Here is a 15,676-nt window from a genome sequence, read left to right as displayed (position 1 = left end):
ACGGGGTTTCACCGTGTTAGCCAGGATGGTCTCGATCTCCTGACCTCGTGATCCGCCCGTCTCGGCCTCCCAAAGTGCTGGGATTACAGGCTTGAGCCACCGCGCCCGGCCACTTCTTTTTTTTTGAGATGGAGTTTCACTCTTGTTGCCCGGGCTGATGTGCAATGGCGCGATCTTGGCTCACTGCAGCCTCCGCCTCCCGGGTTCAAGTGATTCTCCAGCCTCAGCCTCCCAAGTAGCTGGCACTACAGGCGCCCATCACCACGCCCAGCTTATTTTTTGTAATTTTAGTAGAGACGGGGGTTTCACCATGTTGGCCAGGCTGGTCTTGAACTCCTGACCTCAGGTGATCCACCCGCCTCGGCCGCCCAAAGTGCTGGGCCCACCCCAGGTCATCATATTCTAAAGAGCAATTTCCAGGGGTGTCCAAGGGAGAGAACACAGTCATGGGTTCTTGGCTTCTGTTTCTGGTTGGGCCAGTAAAGCCCCTTCCTCATCCCCCTTTTCCATGTATCACCGGACACGGAAACCAAAAACCATAGCCTCGGGCTGCCAAAAGCCTAAAACAAAACAGAGTAACAACAAAATAAGGTGGGTTGGACAAGCCTGATACAGCCTTAAGCATATGGGATCTTACTGAGATTGTCCTGACCCCCAAATCATATCCCTGAAATTTTGTATTTTTTACTAGCTCATTGTTTTACATGTAAAATTATTCTAATACAAGCAGAATATGAGGGGAGGGGGGTCTAATATTACATGGGATCATTTCAAATATTTGGTTATGGTGCCTTCTCCACAGCCTGCTTTCCTTTAAGGGTGCCCAATTTCTCTCTTCAGCAATGCACGCTTCTATGCACAACTGGCACGTGGGGGGTTTTGTGTGTGTATGTGTGTGCATGGATGCCTTCTATTCTTTAGGACAGAAAGGTGCAGTTGACCATGAACCCACATCGAATGGTGCAATGCTATCTTCGGCCCCATAGAAGAACTTGGAAGACGCAGCTTTACCTGAAAGTCTTGAATGGCTCTTCTTTGAGTGACCGAGGCTATGGAGAACAGTTTCAGGAGGGTGGCTGTCCCTCTGAATTGTGAACTGGGGAACCTAGAAGGGAAACCTCCTGCTACAATAACACAGCAAGGCGATGTGATGAACACTTTTATTTACAAATATAATTAAAAGCTCTGACAGTTAATCATGCTCTTCCTTGGAACCTGAAAAATGTTTTGTTTTGTTTTTAAAGTGCATGCAAAAGAAGTAAAGCCTTTTTTTTTTTCATCATTTTTTATTGTAAGAAAATACACAGTTTGAAAGTGTGAATAATGCAATATTTATGACCAAGAAATGGGACTTAGGAAGGGGAAGGGAAGTAAAGAAAAAGATCAAGATGATCTGATTGAGAGACAGTGTTGAACTCCAAATACTGAATTGGAAAAGGAGGGAGGTGGGGAGGAACAGGAGGAGGAAGTAAAAAAATTTGATCAGAGAAACAGTTAAAATACAATATGAAAATAAGTAATACCTCTCCTTAAATTCCTTCTATACACAAAATACACGATTTGCCAAAGCCCAATTTGTGCTACTGGGATTCTGTGAGCTCCTTTAAGTGTATTCACATCCTCTGCAACAGCAGAAAATGATTATGATACAATCAGAATATGCTGAAGACAAGTTAAACTCTTGCCAGCAGGTTCTTAAAAATCACAAGATCTCTTCACCCCACCCACCCCCCATCCCCCAAAAAGTAATAATATGTCACCACTGATATGTACATCACAATTAGTTTCTGTAAAATGTATCAAATTTTCAATCTTTAATAAAACTTTGTTTTTTTTTATTCCTGATGAATAAATACCAAAAAAATAAAATAAAATAAAATAATGCAGCAGCTAGTTAAGGTGTAAGGCTGCGGATATTGTGTCTCTCTCCCCCTTGGCATTTATTATTATATTTTTTTGCTTTACTTTCACAGATTGGTGGTAATGAGTGATTGCTTAAAGCAATATACATCCACTTTTCTTGTTGGTTTATTGGTTTTGTTAAAACTGTCTCCAAAGTTTTCACTGAAACATTTTGAATCACATCAATACTGTGACGTGTACTATGAATAGAAGAGAGGCCAGGTTTTGGCCAGCACTGAAAGTTGACACGGGGGGAGGAAGGGGCCCCTGATGGAGTAAGAATAAACAGGCACTAGTCCGACACGATGTCAGTAAGAGTAAGAGAGAGAGAGAGTGAGAGCAACGCCCGTTAAAATGGGGAATGTGGTTTTGCAGGGTCTGAATTTTTTTCTGTTTTCTTTTTTTTTTTTTTTTTGTAAATGGCAAAAAATTTAATCTCATCTATAGTCCTCCTTAGGAAAATCTAATGTAACCAAATTCCCAAATCCCATTCTGAGGCTCTCCATGTCAAAAGTTTCAATCTCTCGCTCTTGCCTTTCCAATAGGTTCTTTATTCTCTCGCTGCGTTCCTTCTGAAGGGCAGCCAGCTCCTCTTCAATCTGAAACAAGCACAATGCAGTTCTTAATGGAAAGCATCTCCTAACAGGCACCCACATGACATGCACACACATATAGGCACACATATGAAGTGCACACACACACAGGAACTAAGGGAGGACCGAGGAAGGCTGGCCGAGTCCTGTGATCAATGCATTTAAATCATTATATTTAAAACTTGCTCACAAGAATAAAAATGTTTGGGGTCCACCTGGGTCTGGCAATGCCATTCTAGCAAGCCCAGCAGCTGGGTGGATCTAGGTCAGTGTCCTGTGTTAGGGGATGGCTCAGGAGAAGCTAAAAGACACTCAAGCACAATTGGATTGTGCTGCTTTCCCACAAAGAGCCAAATGCCTCCTGGGTCATTAGTAATTTAGTTCTAGAACAGGAGCTGGGAAAATAGTCTGTTATGTTGGTCTCAGGGAACTACTGGAAGAAAGTGCAAATAACTGGTTAAGCAAATAAATGCTTAACAGCTTTGAGATGCCTTATGAAATCTTTTCTACTTCATATTCCTCAGAATATCTAAAGCAATGCATATTTCAGTTGGGATAACATTTATTATGCATGGCAATATCAGTCTATCATCATTTTAATTTTTTTTTTAAAGAGCCCTGCTGGTGATTTCTCTCGGTTTAAAAATAGCTGAAAAGTCAAATCTATTATACATTTGGCTTCCTCGTGCCATTTGGCAGCCCTGCTACCAGCTCACAGTACCTTTCAGGTGTCACATCAATCCCCCCAGCAACCCACGTCATTCCTCTGGCTGGGAACGTTGAGGGTTTCCTAGCAGAGTAGCAGAAAGACTTAGGATGTGGGGTCAGACATGCGTGTCTTGGTGTTTCGGCCTGCAGAATGGGAACAATGCCCACCTCGCAAGGTACCAGTAGCAAAAAGCAGATAAGTGAAAAGTGCCCAGTTTCATCTCCAACTAAGGAAGGCTGCGTATACGGCAGTTCCCTCAGCCACGCCCCCTTCCACCCAGTGGCATGGCACCCCCGGTAATGCTCTCATACCTTCTGCTCAAGATGTGCTCTGCGCAGAGACACCCTCTGCTCTAGCTTCTGGAGCTCGCGTTCATGTTGTGCCTCTGTTTGCATCTTGATTTTGCTCTGGTAGGCGTTGAGCAGCTCCATTTCCTGCTGGAGCTGTAGCCTCAAGGCCTGGCATTCTGCTTCTTGAGCCTCATCTAGCCGTAACTGCGGGCACAGAAGACACACACGGTCATGCACCCTTGCCTACAGCCCTTGGTGGCCTACAGCCCCTGGTGACCACTGGAAGAGGCTTCCTCACTTGGATTGCAATTGGTTCCCCCCTCAAAAACACAGATGCTCTGGGTGCATTCAGAGTTAGGAATCAAAAACAGTCAAGTCTGCCCAATGGGCTACAATGTACTAAACCCATTCCTTTCAGTACGGTCTGAAACCACAGCAGCAGCAGGTGTCAGGAAGGCTACGACTATGGGCTTTGGAGGTAGGCTCCTGGGCTTGAATTACAGCTGTACCATCCACTTGTGTGTGTTACACCTTGGCACATCACCTACCTCTCTAGATCTCATGTGTTTCATCCTCAAGAAAATAACAAGAATAGTTCCTATTGTTTGAGATTGGTGGGAAGATTAAATGAAAGAATTCATGTAAAATCCTAGGCACAGTTCTCAATGCATTACAAGTGTTCAAGAAATAGTAGCAGTTGGCCGGGCGCGGTGGCTCAAGCCTGTAATCCCAGCACTTTGGGAGGCCGAGACGGGCGGATCACAAGGTCAGGAGATCGAGACCATCCTGGCTAACACAGTGAAACCCCGTCTCTACTAAAATACAAAACTAGCTGGGCGAGGTGGCGGGCTCCTGTAGTCCCAGCTACTCGGGAGGCTGAGGCAGGAGAATGGCGTAAACCCGAGAGGCGGAGCTTGCAGTGAGCTGAGATCCGGCCACTGCACTCCAGTCCGGGCGACAGAGCGAGACTCCGCCTCAAAAAAAAAACAAAAAACAACAACAACAACAACAAAAAAGAAATAGTAGCAGTTATCATTATTTTGGTTTCAACTGATCATGTCCTTATTTCAAGATCTTTAACCCTAAAATCATTTAGATATGCTTAACTGTAAAAAAATGAATCCAATTTCCATAAAACTTGAGGAATATACCACAGTACTGTTAACGCTCCAAGTAGTAATGTTGGCACCTATTGTCGGCTATAAAAGTTACCTTGCTAGCCAGCCAATCCAAAACTCCAAGTGGTTCAAAATCTCTTCCCTGGCTGGTGGCTCACCTCTGTTATCTCACTGCTTTGGGAAGCCAGGGTGTGAGGATTGCTTGAGGCCCGGCGTTCAATACTAGCCTAGGCAATATTGTGAGAGCCCCATCTATACAAAGATTTTTTAAAAAACTAGCCAGGCATGGTGGCATGTGCCTGTAGTCCCAGCTACTTTGGGAGGCTGAGGCAGAAGAATCTCTTGAACCCAGGAGTTCGAGGCTGCAGTGGGCTATGATCACACCACTGCACTCCAGCTTGGGAGACAGAGACTTTGTCTCATAAAAAGAAAAAATCTTTTCCCCACAGAGGGTAGGTACCCTTGATAATTTTAAGAGGCATAACTGCTTTGAAGCAATGCCTGAACTTTGTCTTATACAAGATACCCAGATCCTGTATGGAGAATGAACCAAGTAGAAGTGCCAACTTCTCAAAGCAGAGTTGAAGGCTTCGGACCATCAGCAGGACAGTGTTTAGGAATGATGACCTCTGGTCACAGGCTTGGTTTGGTCCAATTTTGGCAGGCCCTCAGTTTGGCTGAGAACTGAGATTAGAACCCTTGAATCAGTCCATCTACCCTAAGCTTATCTGGGTTTCCATATTGACCACTTTTCCAAGATACTTACTCTCCACCTTATGTACAGTTTGTGACAATATACATATCTTGATTGAAAAATTACTTTTTGAAATGTTATATTAAAACAGTTTTAGAGGGGCCGGGCGTGGTGACTCAAGCCTGTAATTCCAGCACTTTGGGAGGCCGAGGCCGGTGGAACACGAGGTCAGGAGATCGAGACCATCCTGGCTAACATGGTGAAACCCCATCTCTACCAAAAATACAAAGAATTAGCCGGGTGTGCTGGCGGGTGCCTGTAGTCCCAGCTACTCGGGAGGCTGAGGCAGGAGAATGGTGTGAACCTGGGAGGCGGAGCTTGCAGTGAGCCCAGATAGTGCCAGTGCACTCCAACCTGGGCAACAGAGAGAGACTCTGCCTCAAAAAAAAAAAAAAAAAAAAAAAAAAAAAAAAAGAAAAAAAAAAAGAAAATAGTTTTAGATAGTTATTTGCATGTGTCTTCTTTTAATACTTCTGTAGAAACATACTATAGAGATTAAAGGAACATAAAATAAATTATGTAATATTTCCAAGGTACCATCTAAAAATTAATCCTAACTAGGTTTCATTAAAACCCTTAAAGAGGACAGATAGTTCTCATTTTCCCAGTAAGGAATGAAGGGATAAGAGACATTAGACACAATACATAGTCTTTGGCAGGAACAGACTCACAGGTAAATGCCAAAGGATTTACTGGCTCCCAGTGAGGGCTGTTATCGATTCCTTCTTGATATGGGAGGTTCCTTATCAGTAAAGGAAGTGAAAGTCCTAGTCCTATTCCACTTGTCTGCATTAGTTGCTGTACGCCCCGGCTAAGTGGGTGAGAGGTTCATTCTGTGGTCAGTTTAGACCATCGAAATATTTTTAAACATTCAGAACATCTCCATTTCCTTTTATTTCTGGCATGCTATTATTATTATCAGTAACTGGTACCATTGTTCTGTACCAGCTCTGACTCTGATGGCCCAGTGCTAGAAATCAGATATTCCAGCATTTAGTATTTATCACCCAAGGTTACACACATCAAATCCATTAAAAAGTTGTTTTTTCTTGGTTTTTGAGACAGTCTCACTCTGTTGCCCAGGCTGAGTGCAGTGGTGTGATCTCAGCTCACTGCAACCTCTGTCTCCCAGGTTCAAGTGATTCTCCTGCCTCAGCCTCCTGAGTAGGATTACAGGTAAGTGCCACCAGGCCCAGCTAAATTTTTGTATTTTTAATAGAGATGGCATTTCACCATGTTGGCCAGGCTGGTCTCAAACTCCTGAACTCAGGTGATCCGCCTGCCTCGGCCTCCCAAAATACTGGGATTATAGGTGTGAGCCACCGTGCCTGGCTCCATTAAAAAGTTTTATAAGAGTATAGGTAAATATTTCTGTTCTTTACAGTGGCTTACACTGAGGAAAAAGATAGAAGAGGCAATATAACATAGTAGCAGCCAAGCATACAGGCGTACAGGATTCCCCTCAAGATGGGTTCAAATCCTAGCTCCACCACTAGTTAGCTATGTGACCTTCCCCCTTACCCACAAGCCAGGGGTTGACACACTACAGCCCATGGGCCAAATCTAGCCTGGTGCCTCTTTTTGTAAATATACATATATATTTTGAGATGGAGTCTTGCTCTGTCGCCAGGCTGGAGTGCTGTGGCATGATCTTGGCTCACTGCAACCTCCAACTCCCTGGTTGAAGGGACTCTCCTGCCTCAGCCTCCTGAGTAGGTGGGATTACAGGCATGTGCCACCATGCCCAGCTAATTTTTTTGTATTTTTAGTAGAGACGAGGTTTCACCAGTTGGCCAGGCTGGTCTCGAACTCCTGACCTCAGGCGATCCCCCTGCCTCAGCCTCCCAAAGTGCTGGGAATACAGGCATGAGCCACTTCGCCCGGCCGTAAATAAAGTTTTATTGGACACTGATAATACTCATTAATTTATATTTTGTCTATGGCTGCGTTTGTGCTACAATGGCAAAGCTGAGTAGCTGTGACAGAGACCCTGTGGTCCACAAAGTTGATCACTATCTGTCCCTTTACAGACAAAGTTTGCCAACTCCTGTTCTAAGCAAGTTGCTTTACTTCAATGAACTTCAGTTTCCTCACAGGTAAATTAGGGTCAAAACAGTAACTACTTCAAAGGGGTTTCACAAACATGAAATGAGATAACACTTATGAGATATTTACCATTGTACTTGCCACATGGTAAGTAGTCAGTGAAGGACACTGTAATGGTCACACACTTATCTTCTCCCTGTCTCAGAAGAAAGGGCATTTCTCTCCTTTTATTCGAGGGTAATCATTGACCTCTATTTCTGATCCTGTTCTCTCTCATCTTATTTATTTTTTTTAAGAGTCCCAGTCTTGTTGTGTTGCCCAGGCTGGAGTGCAGTGGTGTGATCATAGCTCACTGCAGCTTTGAACTATTGGGCTTGAGCCTCCCAAGTCACTGGGACTACAGGCATGTGCCACCATGCCTGGCTAACTTTTGTATTTTTTGTAGAGACGGGGTCTTGCTATGTTGCCCAGGCTGGTCAAGAATTCTTGGCCTCAGGTGACCTTTCCCACAAAGTGTTGGGATTACAGGCATGAGCCACCATGCCTGGTCTCTCCCATTTTATATAACAAACATTCACTGAATGCTGGCTGTATGCCACGCATTGTTGCAGATGCTGAGAATATAAAGAGTAACAAGACAAAAACCCTATCAACCTCTACGTCTCTTACCAACTTCTTCCTTCTCTTTGCCTTTCACCTCTCTTTCCACTCCTTTCCTCGCACTCATTCTGATCCTAACCCTCTACTTCTACCGCTCACGTTAAGGTGACCCATGATGGTCTGGAAGTGGCCCGTTGCCTGACCTTCCAGCAGCATTTGGTATTGCCGACTGCCCCTTCCTTCTTGAAATCTTTGTCTTCTGAGATACCATAACTTCTTGGTTTTTGTCTTCCCTGACTATTCCCTTGCCAGTAGTCCTTACCTACCTGGCCCTTAAATGCGGGGGTTCCTAAGGCCTTTGTCTTGGATCCTCTTCTTCCTCTAACCGCTCTTCCTAAGAATCTCATCTATTTCAAAAGCCTCATTTACCATCTACATATGTGCAAATGACTCCCACACTAAACCTCTATTTCAGACTTTCCTTCTGAGGTCCAGACGAGCTCCTCTAGTCTACTAGAGACATCCTCCCCTGGATGTTTCCCAGGCTCTCAGGCTCCACACAGCCAACACATCACCTTTTCCTTCCCACTCCCCAATCTGTTCCACTTCCTTTTTTTACCATATAGGTAAATATAGGTAGACCATCATCTACTGTTTTTTTTTTTTTTTTTTTTTTTTTTTTAAGAGACAGAGTCTCGCTCTGTCACCCAGGCTGGAGTGCACTGGAGTGATCTTGGCTCACTGCAAGCTCTACTCCCGGGTTCACGGCATTCTTCTGCCTCAGCCTCCCAAGTAGCTGGGACTACAGGTGCCCGCCACCACGTCCAGCTAATTTTTTGTATTTTTAGTAGGGACAGGGTTTTGCCGTGTTAGCTAGGATGGTCTCGATCTCCTAACCTCATGATCCACCCGCCTCGGCCTCCCAACGTGCTGGGATTACAGGTGTGAGCCACTGTGCCCGGCATTTTTGGTTTTTTTGAGACAGAGTCTCACTCTGTCACCCAGGCTGGAGTGCAGTGGCATGATCTTGGCTCACTGCAACCTCTGCCTCCTGGGTACAAGCAATTCTCCTGCCTCAGTCTCCCAAGTAGCTGGGATTACACAAGTGTGCACTACCATGCCCGGCTAATTTTTGTATTTTTAGTAGAGACTGGGTTTCGCCATGTTGGCCAGGCTGGTCTCGAGCTCCTGACCTCAGGTGATCTGCCAGCCTTGGCCTCCCAAAGTGCTAGGATTATAGGCGTGAGCCACCATGCCCCACCCATCATCTACTGTTTTGTTCAAACCAGAGACTGGAAGTCATCCGGAATACTGGACTCTCTACATTCAGCCTGTCATTAAGTACTCTCAATTCTACCTCCCACCAAATTTAGTAACTTTCCCCTTCATCCCGACTGCCCCTTTTCTAGTCTAGCTCCCACTGCCTCGTACCCCGGGTAAAAGTAACTTCACAAATCATCTCCTAATATCCAATCTTCCCATCTCCCAGGCCATTCTCCATGTCACCAGAGTGATGGTTCAAAAACACAAATCTGATGTCACTCCCTGCTTAAAACTCTCCAACGGTTTTTCACTGTTTCGGATAAAGACAAATATTCTTACCAAAGCCTGAAAGCCCCTACATGACCCAGCCTGTTTACCCCTCCAGTCTTGTTCTCACGTTGGTCCTCTCCTAGTTCCCTACATCCCAAACATAATAGATTTCTGTGAATTATTCCGAAGTGCCACTGCCTTCCCCATGTTCACACATGTGTTCCTCATGTGTAGGTTCCTCAGCCTACACAGCCATTGTGCCAGGGAGGCCTCTCCTGACTCTCCAGACCAGGTGAGCTCTCCTGTTTGTACTCTGTTGGCACCTTGCTCTTGCTCTGCCATTACATGGAGTAGACTTTTCCAATGTCTGTTTCCTCCATGCTTCCATAAACTCCATGAAGACGTGATCCATGACTGTCTTATCCACCACAGTATCTCCAGATGCCTGGTACATCATGTAGGCACTCAATGAATACTTGCTGGATGGATGAATAGATGAATGCACTAGCTTCCATCCTCCACCTAAGAACATGCATGCTTAAGCCTCTCCCAACTAACAGAAGTCTTCCTTCAACTATCTCCTCCTTTTGCTACAGCTCTTGTTCTCTTTTCCTTCATTGATGAGGATCTGGGAAAAGCGGTCTCACCTACCATTTGGATTTCACTTTATAATCCCTCATCCAATGCTCTATAATGTTTCCCAGTCCCACCACTCCACTGATTCTCTGAGACAAGCAATGGACGAATCCAGTGCTAGGTCCAATGAACACCTCCAAGTTTATTCTTCTAATTGATCTCTGCAACATGTGACGCTGCCAGTTAGAAACCCCTGCTCCGGCTCCTGTGACACGCTGTCTTCGGGTTCCCTTCCTGTGTCTCTGATTATTCATTTTTGTTCTACTTCTACTCAGCCCTCAAATGTTGGTGCCTACCAGACTCTGTCCTTAGCTCTTTCCTCTCTAAGAATATCTCCCATCCCCAGCAGATCTCATCTATTCCTACCAGCCACAAGTGTACCCACATAACAATGAAGTCTAGCTTTTTGCCTTTAATCTTGAAATTGCTCCTAAACTACAGGTTTCCATTATCTGTACCTCTGTACCTCTCTACCTGGACAATCACGAAACTCAGATAGCATGTCTACAGCTTAGTCAATTATCCTTGCAGGCATACAAACTCACTATTTTATTGTTCTAGCTTGGCAAGATAATGACCTATTCTACTCTGTTGTCAAACCTCTCAAATTGGTCACTAAGTTATTTCCATTCTTGCCTCCTAATTTTTTTTTTTTTTTTTTTTTTGAGACGGAGTCTCGCTCTATCACCCAGGCTGGAGTACAGTGGTGTGGTCTCGCAAGCTCCACTGCAAGCTCCGAATCCTGGGTTCACGCCATTCTCCTGCCTCAGCCTCCCAAGTAGCTGGGACTACAGGTGCCTGCCACCACGCCTGGCTAAATTTTTTTTTGAGACAGAGTCTTGCTCTGTCGCCCAGGCTGGAGTGCAGCAGCGTGATCTAGGCCAATGCAAACGCTGCCTCCCGGGTTCATGCCATTCTCCTGCCTCAGCCCCCCGAGCAGCTGGGGCTACAGGCGTTCGACCTCATGATCTGCCTGCCTCAGCCTCCCAAAATGCTGGGATTACAGGTGTGAGCCACCACACCCAGTCTAATTTTTTTGTATTTTTAGTAGAGACAGGGTTTCATCGTGTTTGCCAGGATGGTCTCGATCTCCTGACCTCATGATCCACCCACCTCAGCTTCCCAAAGGGCTGGGATTACAGGCGTGAGCCACTGCATCCGGCCTCCTAAATATTTCTTAAAACCTTCCCTACTCCTCTCCATCTCCATTAGCATGTTCTCTCATCATCTTTTTCCTGGACTATTATAATGGCTTCCTAACAGGTCCTTTTACCTATATTTGCCACATTTCTGCCAACATCTTTCTGTAACACAAATCTGATCCAGTTACACTTTCCTTCTTAAAACAGGGTTCAACAGCTCTCCATTGCTTACAAAATAACGTCCAAACTCCTGGCTTCTGAGGCTCTGACCCTGACTATTCTCCCACTTTCCCTCAACAAGCATCCTATACTCTTGCCATAGCAATTACTCATTGTTTCTCTAATGTGTCATCCTCTTTCAGGCCTCAGAGTCTTTGCATATATTGTATCCTCTGTCAGGAATAACTTTTTCTCTTATGCCTATTTGGTAAACTATTACTCTTTAAGACTCATCTCCTTGGGAAATCTTCACCGAATTACCAGGCAAGCTTCCATCCCAAGCTCCCTTTCTGACCTCTCCATTCTAGGTTCCTGCAATCTTCCTTCTTGAACTTTGGGCTCACACCAAAGTTCTTTCTGTCTCCATATACTTTCCTTTGTTTGAACCTTTGCCTATGTAGGTTCCAGTTTCAAGGAATCGGTTTATGTCAATCAATTCCTTAAAGTTTCTTGGCTCCCTCCAGGAAGATTTCCCTAGACCAGCTTAGTTAGTCCTACTTGTTCTCCCCTGACCCCCAGTACCTCCCATTTCAAACCACTTACTTTTTTTTTTTGAGATGGAGTCTCGCTCTCTCACCCAGGCTGGAGTGCAGTGGCATGATCTCGGCTCACTGCAACCTCCGCCTCCCGGGTTCAAGCGATTCTCCTGCCTCAGACTCCTGAGTAGCTGGGACTACAGGTGCCGGCCACCACGCCCAGCTAATTTTTGTATTTTTAGTAGAGATGGGGTTTCACCATGTTGGTCAGCCTGGTTTTGAACTCCTGACCTTGTGATCCACCTGCCTTGGCCTCCCAAAGTGCTAGGATTACAGGCCTGAGCCACCGCGTCCGGCCCCACTTACCATGTTTTACTATTACCGCTTCGTTATCTGACCACCTGGCTTGACTGACAAATTGTCTGTCTAGCTCACCCTGAGTCCAGCAGAATGCTGAACACTGATGCTTTATAAGTTTAATGCATGAGTGTGTCTGTGTGTCTGTCTTCCTCACTTGACTGTGGGCTCCCTAAGGACAGGGACTGTCTTATTCATTTGTGCCTGATATTAGTTGGGGAGAGGGCAGTCAGTAAAATCTTTGATAAATGAACACATGATATCATATGTGGTATCTATCACATTTGCCCTCAAAGTCCCTATGTGCCACAGGTCTGATGTGGCATGTCACTCCTTGAGTTCCATCTTATAAGACACTCCAGCAAGTATCCACATTGGCTTGGCTTTATTCAGCGTCGTCCTTTCCTCAGTCCTTTGGGCAGAAAAACATCAATATCCTAAATTTGTGCAAGAATCATCTTGGGAACAACAGGCTGGATCTTGGATTTTCTCGATTCCCAAAGCTCTTGAAGCCGTGGCACCAAACCTAACCACTTACCGCTTGAGAGGCCATCATTTCATTTATACTCTGTTCATACTGCTCTGCCAAAATGGCAAGTTTTCTTGTCTGCTCATCTTTCAGTGTCTTTAAGATTGTTTTGTGCTCATTCTTTGGAGTAACTTCCAACTGGTGATTCTTGAGTGCTTTATACTGTTTGGTCTGTACTTTGCAAGTGTCCTGAAACTGTTTTTTAATTTGCATTTCCATGGCCTGGGTAGAAAAGTGACAAAGGAAAATAAAGGCACATCAGTAAATGCAGAAAGCCTTCTACCATAATGATATAATACAAGTGCTGAGAGCATCTGTTTTTTGGTGCAGTGACCCACATTGCTAATCAATAAAAATCAAGCAGTATGTATGACACAGCAAAAGTTAACTCCATCTATACTTTTGGTTTCATATTGAATGACTGTAAGTAATTTTGAATTTACAAATGGCTCCAAAGAAAATATGGACTGTTACAAGGGGATGACAACTCTAAGCAGATTGAGGGATATTATGTAGCTTAGCTTGCTGAAAGAGTGGCAACTCTTTTCATGCTTTCCTAGTCAGATAGACACTTCAGTGTCTTCCACTGTTCATTATTTTTTTCCTTTTTTTTTTCTTTTGTGTTTCACCCTGCTTCCAAGTGAGAGAGGGGATAGCATTATATAAGCCAGCTCTCACTGCTCTGGTTTATAGCAATTTCTTATCAACTCCATAAAGGAGAGCATATGGATAGTACCTCATATCCTAACCCATTTCCACTGGATTTCAGCGTAAACTGAAAGAGAAAAGTGATTTAGAATTTTTTCCCCATTAAGAGGTTGTGCTTGCATGTAGCAATATCAAATAAGCATTTGGGCAAAGAGAAGGTAGAATATATCATTTTAAGCCCAGAAGGCATTCCATCAGGTTGCCCCATAGTCATGTGTGCACTTCACAAACACTCTGAGGACTAATGGTGACAGAAATCACTGCTTAGCTTAGGATTTGACTGAAGAGATGCACAGCCAGGGTGATCGAGGTTGGCCTCACATCTGTGCCAACACTGACAATGTCCTCCTGGATATATAGCAATGGCTTAGTACACAGAACTCGTTAATTAGCAGTCAGCTAAAATTAGCTGGAGGCAGTGAAGGCCACAGGAGTTCCTTCACATCTCTGCATCTCTAGTGCAGAAGCGGTAAATGTCAGGCACTTGTAGATTCATTCCTGATGACCATGACAGATATCACTAATAAATGACACTCTTTCCTCCTAAGCTTGGATGTGGCTTTAGAGTCTTTCTCAATACAGCGGTGCTCAAAGTATCTAACACCAATATAACTTCCTTATTTCCTGGGATTAGAACCATAAACTGCTATTAGTCCAGTTTTGAAGAGGGCAGGTCATGAAGTGCTCAGAGAAATTCCGTAATGGATATGAGGACAAATTGATAGATAATGTAGTATACTAATAGTTTCCAAACCAGCTTGCCCAACATCTCCTTTTCGGGAGCCTAAATACAGACTCTGTGCTTTACAATTGGAGATTCTGATGCAATAGGTGTGGGGCGCAGAAATTTGTGATTCTGAAAAGTTGCTCAGGTGACTCTGACACTTCAGGGAGAGAAACCACTGATCTGGTCCAACACTGTCCAGAAGCACAAATAGGGAAATGCTATCTCCTCTTACCTTTAAGTTTTTTGGCTGTTGCCGAAGTTCCATGACATGCTTTCTGTGCAGTTCCCTTTCTCGCCTCTTATTGTACTCCAGCTGGTTTTCCAGTTCAGTCTGGTGCTGTAAACGGATCAGATCCATGCGTAGCTTCTGTAACGTGTGCAGCTGCCTGTACTCTAGCTCTCGGGTGGACTCGTCGTGCCGGATTAGCATGGCATGCTCCATCTCCTTCTGGGTCCTCTTTTTATTTAGTTCCTGCGTCCAGGAACAAAAGATAAACAGAGAGAGGTGAATGGAGAGGAACTGGAAGGAATGCACAACTAATGAGGGATGGCAAGGAATGGCACTGCTAACCATCTCTTAATTAAACCCATTAGTGTTTGGCAGCAGGACTTAATGAGATTAAATTAAAAATCTCTTCAGGTTTAGATTCTGTTCCTAGGTCCACCACTTACAAAATGGGCAACTTCACAGCAATCACTACTGCACTATCTGTAAAATGGGATTAATTTTGCCTGACTCCCTTTTACCTCACAGAGCTGCTGTGAACCTTAGTTAGGTGATGTGCTATGCATAGGTCTACATAAATATTTCTTCAGTGAAGCTAGTGGTTCTACACCCTGACTGCCCATAAAAATCATGTGAGGAAACTTTTCAAACATAAGATGCTTGAATCTCACAGGGTGAAATTCTCATAACTGTCTGGGGTGGAAGCCTGATGTCAGTAGTGGTAAGAGTTCTCCAGGTGGTTCCAATATGCAATCAAGATTGAGAATTAAATTGATAATATCTGCAATGTTCTTAGCTTTCTGGGAAATACCTTGTTTTTGCACGAATCAGAAGTAGGCCAATTATCTATTTTTTAAAATCTCAGAGTTCAAGGCATGTTGGGGAAAAAAAAACAGATGACATCTATCCTCTTTCATCTTCCACATCACAATCTGTTTAATCATTTATAGATCTAATCACTCTGTTCTTTTCCGTTCTACTCGTGTCTTTCTTTCTTCCTTTTCTTTCTTTCTTTGTTGTTGAAGGAGGAAAGGAAAGCAAACTAGAAAAAAAGGGGAAGTTGGGTGAAATCTTTTCATTCCTCAATTGAAGAATATTTTTTTTTTTTTTT

The 15,676-nt window shown here is 44.2% G+C and overlaps 1 protein-coding gene across 4 annotated transcripts in view; it reads right to left on the bottom strand.

Annotated features, from left to right (window-relative positions):
- Positions 1 to 1,146: 1,146 nt before the first annotated feature.
- Positions 1,147 to 15,676, bottom strand: part of TAOK3 (TAO kinase 3) — a 249,497-nt gene continuing 234,967 nt past the window's right edge. For 3 of the 4 annotated variants that reach the window (XM_017887867.1, XM_017887865.1, XM_017887866.1), the window contains 4 exons: positions 14,572 to 14,811; positions 12,914 to 13,126; positions 3,516 to 3,698; positions 2,301 to 2,501 (listed from right to left, as the gene is read on the bottom strand). In XM_017887867.1, coding sequence (XP_017743356.1) covers positions 2,340 to 2,501; positions 3,516 to 3,698; positions 12,914 to 13,126; positions 14,572 to 14,811 — 798 coding nt within the window. In that variant the 3' untranslated portion in view covers positions 2,301 to 2,339. Of the gene's footprint in view, positions 2,502 to 3,515; positions 3,699 to 12,913; positions 13,127 to 14,571; positions 14,812 to 15,676 lie in introns of all 4 variants that reach the window. The other variant, XM_017887864.1, reaches the window with a different exon arrangement.

The sequence above is a fragment of the Rhinopithecus bieti genome, unplaced genomic scaffold, assembly GCF_001698545.2.
Source record: "Rhinopithecus bieti isolate Rb0 unplaced genomic scaffold, ASM169854v2 scaffold_17010, whole genome shotgun sequence".
NCBI lineage: Eukaryota > Metazoa > Chordata > Mammalia > Primates > Cercopithecidae > Rhinopithecus > Rhinopithecus bieti.
The sequence above is the reverse complement of the archived record's forward strand: the minus strand, read 5'-3'. Positions and strand labels throughout refer to the sequence as shown.